This window comes from Myripristis murdjan, chromosome 4, assembly GCF_902150065.1.
Source record: "Myripristis murdjan chromosome 4, fMyrMur1.1, whole genome shotgun sequence".
Classification (NCBI taxonomy): domain Eukaryota; kingdom Metazoa; phylum Chordata; class Actinopteri; order Holocentriformes; family Holocentridae; genus Myripristis; species Myripristis murdjan.
In genome coordinates this window covers 21,386,443-21,394,820 of record NC_043983.1, presented here as the reverse complement: position 1 = coordinate 21,394,820, position 8,378 = coordinate 21,386,443, and the positions used below count along the sequence as shown (strand labels likewise).

The window sequence follows — 8,378 nt, the reverse complement described above, 5'->3', positions numbered from 1 at the left end:
CATGTCTGCCTTACATTAAAAACAAGAACGCAGACCATAAAGCATGTGGAAAGCCACAGCACATAGAGCATATAGGTCTTGATTAGCAGGATACAAACAGTACATACAAACAGCTGGAAAAGACATTGACAGAGAAGTTGGAACAAGTGTTAACAAGGCAAGATGGGAGAGGAAAGAGCCGCCCTCATCTAATTAATATCAGGTACCTGCAGTCATGTAGGGTCACAAAACTTGTTATTACCTGCACCAACAGAGTTGGACAAGGCTTATGTTTTCACTCCATTTTGTTTGTTTGCTTTTTTGTTTGTCAGCAGGATGTTTGAATTTGCATGAAACTGTGTAAAGGTTGGTCATGGGCCAAGGAAGAACTATATAATTTTTCATTTTGATTGGCACGGCTGCTCATAAAAAGGCATGTTTGTGAAAAGTTTGGTTATGTGACAAGGAAAAACTGATTAGCTTTCACACCAGTTTACCAAAGTGAGGCGTGACAATGTACATGATTTACTTTTGGTGAATATTCAACATGTGTAACATGTAACATGTAAGTTTCACGTTTTGGCCTTTGTACTGTCCTGCAGACATAGTTAACATCACTACATTACTTAATAAACATGGGCAACAGTTAAATAACTGGTAAAAAATAAAGTAGGGCAGTGATGGACTGCCTGTCCCAAGCAACATAGGCAAGGGTGCACACATATGCCTACTTTATACTGCTACTGTCCATTTTTTAAAGTAGAACTTTCACAATATAAGATTTTCACTGCACTGTTATTGTGGCCAAAAGAATTCACAATAACAATATTACAATATATATAGAAAATTTGAAGAAATAAATAATAATGCTATAAGTTAAATTCATCTTTAACTTTTTTTACTGGGCATTTTTTTCTCTTTTTTGGCAAATGAACTGCACTCAAATTACAAGTGTAGTAAGGTGGAGAGAGTGTGTAACCATATCGAAATGATTTAACAGATGCTGGATTGTTTACACAATATTATCATATGTGTATATTAACATGACATCAATTTTTTGACATAAGCCATGACACAGCATGGCAATCATTTTTTAAAACGTTGTTAATAATACTGCTATATCCTGAAACCCTTATTTCAAAGCATATCATACTTTTATAAATGTTTGAATTTAGTTTTATTTATTTTTTTCTTAAGGGGTTATCACCTGATGGAGATGTACATTCTGTTGTGCGGGTTTAGCAACACTGTTAAGGTGAATTCATGTTCAATTGTGCACACTCTTTCTGCTTCATAGTTGACAAGACCAGCATAACTACTATAATCCAAGAAGAGGCCAAATCCACAATCGACATTATTGTTTTCACTTTGCCCATTATCGTCTGTCTTCTCAGTTTGATTTTTCAACCAAGAAAGGTGCGAATGAAATGGTGTTTGGCAGCCAACCTGGAAGTCTTGGGTGTCGGAGCTTCCTACCACCACAGGAACACACCAGAAGATGTCTTTTTTTAAGTGGGCATTGAACTACCACTAGTCGGTAGTAGTGTAAAATATATGTTAATTGTAATAATCGAGTTAAAACATCTCAGTTAATAATGAGTGAGGTGTTTTGCCCCCGGGTGACTGACCTTAATTTGCCTTTTTATGTCGATGGCTCTGGAACAACACTGTGGTAAATTAACACTCATTCACTGAATGTTGCTGGGATCTTGTTTTTCAGGGTTTGATCTCACCAGTAATGTTCAGGCTGGTTTCCTGTTTGGGATCCCTGTGGCAGGTACCATGGCACACTCCTATGTCACATCCTTTTCCTCTCTGGAGGAGGTTTGGCCACAAGTGAGTCTCTGCCCTCTGATCATCCATAATGAATGACATAATGCTGCGTTGTGTATAACTGCCTCATGTCGCAGTCAGTCTTCGATATATATCCATATCCAGTGGAGAGTGGCATGTAGTCAGTAATGTGCCCTCTCTTGTTTGTGACCCATCAGACTCTGGTGGCAGCAAATGGAAACCGGGACCAAGTTGATCTCATCTCACTGACCAAAGGTTGGTTGGGCCGAGTGTGTGACCTGCTGGGAGCAGAGCCTGGGAAGATCCGTGAAGGAGAGCTGGCAGCCTTCCTGTCCTACGCCATTGCCTACCCTCACAACTTCCTACCTGTGATTGACAGCTACAGTGTCAGCTGGTAACCACACCCGTGTTTGCTATTTTCAGAATTTTTATAGACACAATAGAAGACAGAATAGAACACCACAGTCGTATGACATGGCAAAGTCCTGCCTGATTCCTGTATTTCCTCCAAGTAAAATTCACCATCATGGGATTACAAGCCTTTTAGGACTTAAACCAATTCAACCAGTTAAGAAATGAATGAAGAATTTGAAAATAGATTCACAGCAAAAATAGAAATTTGGAAAAGGACTAAAACTAGACTGAAGTGTTTCTATATTGTGCATAGATATAAAGTTTCATATTATATATTTCTAGTTATTCTTCTAAGCTGACACTTTTATGTTTCTGAAGGCTTATTTTATTTTATTATTTTAATGTATATGTTAGCAGTTTTGCTAGTGACCAGTAAAGCTAGCAACAGGGTCTTTGAAAAACTCTAGTAATATTTCCATGTCATGGTTAGGGGTAGTGTTGTGCTTAAACAAGACTTCAGGAATAAAACAGTTTCCTCAGACCTATGGCATATTCAGAGGCACATACATTATAAGTCATCCTTGCACAGTTAATACATAATGGTTCAAACTAAATTTTCTGTGACCAGAAGGCTTTGCTAATGATTTTTCTACTTCTAGAATTTTACCGTTGCAGTCTGTACTTTTCATATACATCCTCCTGTCTCTTACAATCTCACCTTGTCTGCCATTTTAGCTCAGATTTTGATTTGTATTTTGTGTGTGTGTTTGTGTCTGACTGCAGTAGTGGTCTACCTAACTTCTGTGCTGTGGCCCTGGCTCTGTGCGAGCTAGGGTACAGGCCTCGGGGAGTTCGTCTGGACAGCGGGGACCTGTGCAGGCAGTCAGTCAACGTCCGGCGTGTCTTCAAACTCTGCAGCGAGCAGTGAGTAAGGTGTTGGGCTGCGTGTGTGTCATCGTGCCCATAATGAGCTCCACAGCGAGAATTGATCTGTTTCCTCAAAAGGTTTATTTTACACTTTTAACATTCCCCTTTGCTCATTTCTTTCTGTTAATTCAATCTCAACAGTTTCTCCATCTCTGCCTTTCATTCGCTGATCATTGTTGGCACTAATAACATCTCAGAGCAAAGCATGGCTGAGTTCAACAAGAGGGTAAGCGGGGTAGACTGGAGGGATTTTTTGTGATGTGTGAGCAGCTCATTTTATTGCCTCTCATCTTCTTGCCCTTCATCTTCCCGTCCCTTAGGAGAATGAGATTGACACGGTTGGCGTAGGAACACATCTGGTCACTTGCACAAGCCAGCCCTCGTTGGGTTGTGTGTATAAGGTAATGTGCTGAATACCAAAGAACATAACCACTTTAATATGCCTCTCTCTGAATTCACTTCTTCTGTCATTTGCATAGCCTTGAATTCCCTTTCTTCTCCTTCTTTTGTACACGTATGTGTGTTAGCTGGTGGAGGTGAGGGGTCGGCCGAGGATGAAGTTCAGCGAGGACCCAGAGAAGACCACTGTCCCTGGGAGGAAAGCTGTATACCGGCTATTAGACACTGAAGGTGACCGCTTCGTCCCTTCTTGTTCTTACTGCTCATCATGTCTCACTCTTCCTCTATTTTTGTCACTTTTTCACTGTAACCCACTCTCTTTTATTTTTATTTTTATTTTCTTCTGTAGGCCATCCTTTCCTCGACCTGTTGTGTCTGGCAGTGGAGCCTCCCCCGAAAGCAGGGCTCCCGCTGAACTGTTACCCTCTTGGGTGGGATAACGCCTCTCACTCAGTCACTCCAGCTCAGGTCATCTGTTTGCGCCAGGACGTTTTCACCAAAGGACAGGTGGGGATCGCCCAACACAGAATGAGGGATATTATATTGTATATGCATAAGCTTTATACACTATGAAGGCTGGGTGATATGGTTGAAATCAATATCACAATACTCATAAGGGCCTTTGTTTTTTTAAATCAATATATGTAATATAAATAATCAAATTAATGTTAATCTAATTGAAGTAAATGGTAATGTTGGATGTGATGTTAAACAAAACTCTCAGTTTTTTCAAATTATATCTCTCAAATTGTTTCCTGCCTACTTTTGAATTAAAAGGTGCTTCTTATCATCAGTTTAGACAGTGCGTGTATTGTGTGTCACAATATCCTAAAAGCACTGGATCATCATTCGATTTTACTAAAATATGTGAATCGCTAACATTGAATTACTGTCCAGCCCTATGCATCAGTATAAGATACCATGTATTGAGATAAGAGGACTTATAACCACTCACAAAAAAATACTATTATCTATATTTCTCCAAATAACTGGACATTCAACAATCATACAGGGAGATTCCATTCCATTGTAGAAACAGCAGCAGTAATAATTTCTCTACCAACAGTAGTCTCAAAAGTCTCAAAGGTTACAAGTCATGTTTTTTTCAGCAGGAAAACCTTTCATTCCACTGTCAGAATTACTGTCACTCCTTCTCTCTCCACCTATGCAAATATCCCACAGCCATTCATGCATGTTGACTGAGCATTGTTTAAGGGCATTCACAGAAATATAGGACATTGCTAAGTGAAGTAGAAGTTAACAATGCCTGTTGATGCATTACAAAAGTGATACACAACACCTCATCATAAAATAATTAATGGGAATAAAACATAAAGTGCTGATATACAGAATTGCAAGAATTGCAAGAGTATCAAAGGTGGCATTTATCTTAAGTATGTGTTGCCACACTTTCTAGGTCACACACCCTCTGTGCAGTGCAGCTGAAACTAGAGCAAAGGTCCAGAGCTCTCTCCAGACTCTGCACCCTCGACATAAGAGACTGCAGGAGCCGGACTCTTACACAGTGAGTCTTTTATACACACGCACACGTTGTTACTGAGTGCAAAAATACACAACAATTCACATTTTTTGCAGGAGCTCACTCTCACAACTTTACTCTGAATTCTTGAAAAAAAAAAAGCTGTCTTTTTCAACAGTCTGTGGTCCTCTCTTCCCACTAGGTGGCATTGTCAGAGAAACTCCACAACCTGATCACAGACATCCGGAAAGGCAGCTGCAGCAACAGCAACTTTCTATTAGCTAACTGAAGAAAAAGAAAGTCATCTCCATGTTGTTCATTTGACACTTTTGTCCAAACATGCCTTACAGCACCAGGAATTCATATATTTGTGGTATGTACGACCCAAATAAAACACTTATCCTGGCAGTATTGTTGCTATGCTGCAGCTGTGTCATGGCTTATGTCATTAAATCTTGTGATAATAACGAAAAATATGAGGTCAAATGAAAAGAACTCAATAAGGAGTGTTTTATGGAGAAGAATCCAGCAGGGACAAACTGAAACCAAAACAAAACATCTGTCAAAGTAAATGGATTACTCTACTTGCAAGTATGGTTTTGACCACCGAGTCAAGTAGACCAGTGAGTGCAGCTGCTTGCACTTTCTACACGACAGAGTGATAAGGATACCCAGGCAGGCCATCATGTAACCCTGATCTTTACTGCCATGATAGTGATTAGGAATTCGGTGTCAGCAGCCATGAGTTGATAAGCTAAAGAGTTTTTCAATTAACAGATGTGTTGTGGCTTGTGTCTTTCAGATTTGTCTCTTTTTTTTTGGTTTCTTTGTTTTTCTCCATTTTCCAAACTACATGCAAATGGATCACATTTGACTGAGTGATTTTTATTAACGTCTGCCAAATGGAAGCCTTCTGTACACTGACCAATTTGTGCACGAATGCATCACATAAATGCCTATTGACATATGATTTGTTTTCTAAGTCTACCCAGTGTTATTGTCAGTGTCTTGTCGGTGCTGTTTTCAGTTGGTGTTTTTATTAAATTAGTTCAAATAGTACACCATATCACAAGCTTATTGCTCCTGTCTGTCATGTTCCCCTCTGACCAAGCATATGTGATTGAAAGCAGTAGATTCTTTGCAGTTCATTTACAGGCTTCATGATGACATTGGGGGGAAAAAAGATAAGCCTGAAATGACGCACTGATAATGTTTGCAGCAGTACTCTGTGTTATTTGCTTTTGTCCTCTCCTCTATCTCTCTCTCTCTCTCTCACTCTCTCTCTCTCTCTCTCTCTCTCTCTCTCTCTCTCTCTCTCTCTCTCTCTCTCTCTCTCTCTGTGTGTGTGTGTGTGTGTGTGTGTGTGTGTTTGACTTTCAGTTTGGTCAAGACATGTGGAAGATCCTTCTTGAATTGTGATTGGATGTCTGCTGGCTAGTGCTAGTAGTAATGCAGATACACCCAGCAGTCATATGGAGCTGGTTAGGCATAGCAAAGTTGTGATGTCATCCACCCCTGCCTCATCTCCTGTAGTGGACAGCAGTGAGGGTGAATCTCACTGGATCCTTTGTGCATGGTGATGTGGATTTGTCCTATGGGATGTTATCTCAAATCCTTTCTCTTCACTTGACTATTGCAACTGGAGAGATGGGTGACAAAGGAAAAATGTGAATAAATGAGTGGAGAAACACAGTGGATTGGTCTCTTCCAGGGTGACAATGCTCCCATTCACAGGGCATGACAGGTCACTGAGTGGCTTGATGAAAATCATGTAAATGATATGCTGTGGTCTTTGCAAATTGAACACCTTTGGGAGATTTTTGAAAGACATGTTGGACAGTGCTCTCCACCACCATCATCAAAACACCAAATGAGGGAATATCTCTTGGAAGAATGGTGCTCCCTGCCTCCAGTCGGGCCCCAGAGACACAGTGAATCTACACCAAGGAGCACTGAAGCTGTTCTGGCTGCTTGTGGTGGTCCAGCACCTTACTAAGATATTTTATATGGGTTTTTCCTCTAATTTCTCACCTGTCTGTATATTAGACGTAAGAGCCCATAACCCTCTCTAATGGCCAGTATAGTTGATATTCACTTATGTCTGAGGACTCTTACACACTTTTTAAAAAATATATAATTAATTGAAAGTGAGGAAGAATTTGCTTCACCTTCACTCTTCTTCCCTCCTCAAGCAGTGCATTGCTGCAGAACAACACCCCTGACATTGAGAGGGATTCAGTGTCTTGCCCAAGGGCACTTCAACAGGGTGGATGTTTTACAGGCATGAAGCCGGCTCCTCCAGTTGAAAACCGGTTTCTCTGATCACATAGGCCACTTTGCCATCCAAATTAGGGCACCCTGGAAAGCAGGCGTGAAGTAGCAAGTCATGACTGTCTGACCGGTCAGTGACCTTTGGCGTCTTGATCCCACCTGACCCTGTGACATGTGTGTTACCCACAGTGTTAAGATAAGTCTATGTCTTTGTCTTCCCTACTGCTTCATTTCCTTTTTTCCCTCACTACTGCTTGTACCAGGGACTCAAGAGAAGCAAGGAAAGGAGGAGAGGGGGTGAGAAAGGGAGGGGATGTGCACAGAACTGGGCAGAACAGAACAGTTATCTACTAATATCAATACCACCACCAATAGCCAATTACAAAGCTGCATATTCAAAATGCACGTCATAATAGTTTTATATTAAAACTTATGTTGTACAACACACTAAACACAGTTTATTATGTACTTTATTACTATATTACAGCTTTTTGATTTGAAAAAAATAGTACATAAAGGATTTTTAGAAAAAGCTTGGAAGAGTAGCTAAACAATATGGTCAATATCCCATTAATTAAAATGAGAGCAGTGTTTGAATTTGTCCTTTGGTGAATGTTACAGATATAGTGTTTTAAATGGGTGGGGGTTATAATGATGCAGGACATTTAAATAAATAAAAAATCTAAATCAATATTTAAGTAAAACAATAATTAAGTAAAACAAAACAAAACAAAACAAAAAAAATCCTATTTTATTATTGCAAGCAAAGAACCTTGCCCAAACATTTCCCTAATTCATGTCTTAATATATGACAGCTGGTAGTCAATTGACTTTCAGCTGACATGGGTGTCAGCTGATTAGTGCAGGGTGTGGCATTAAAAATATATATATACTTCCTGAGAGGACCCTCCTAGTTTCCTTGCTCAACAGTTCCTAGAAGGAAAGTCTGAGGCTGCATCATGTGTTTTCAACAGTATGAATATTAGGACAGTCTGCAAGATGGAGAAGTCAAAATCAGCTCCCGAGTCACAAAGGAAAGGGGGAGGTAGTGAAGGAAAGGCATTTTAAGGGTAACGGGACGCACCCTATATTATGGGAAGCATTTCTGTGGAGCAACCTCGCCTTTCCACCATAGCTGCGCGTCTCCTGGAGGCCCGTGGAGGTCGCTGTTCAC

At 40.2% G+C, this 8,378-nt stretch overlaps 1 protein-coding gene across 1 annotated transcript in view; it reads left to right on the top strand.

Annotated features, from left to right (window-relative positions):
* Positions 1 to 5,223, top strand: part of naprt (nicotinate phosphoribosyltransferase) — a 7,882-nt gene extending 2,659 nt beyond the window's left edge. The window contains exons 5-13 of the mRNA XM_030050523.1: positions 1,700 to 1,815; positions 1,971 to 2,167; positions 2,911 to 3,051; positions 3,196 to 3,280; positions 3,375 to 3,455; positions 3,582 to 3,684; positions 3,803 to 3,960; positions 4,871 to 4,978; positions 5,136 to 5,223. Coding sequence (XP_029906383.1) covers positions 1,700 to 1,815; positions 1,971 to 2,167; positions 2,911 to 3,051; positions 3,196 to 3,280; positions 3,375 to 3,455; positions 3,582 to 3,684; positions 3,803 to 3,960; positions 4,871 to 4,978; positions 5,136 to 5,222 — 1,076 coding nt within the window. The 3' untranslated portion in view covers position 5,223. The remainder of the gene's footprint in view (positions 1 to 1,699; positions 1,816 to 1,970; positions 2,168 to 2,910; positions 3,052 to 3,195; positions 3,281 to 3,374; positions 3,456 to 3,581; positions 3,685 to 3,802; positions 3,961 to 4,870; positions 4,979 to 5,135) is intronic.
* The last annotated feature ends 3,155 nt before the right edge of the window (positions 5,224 to 8,378 follow it).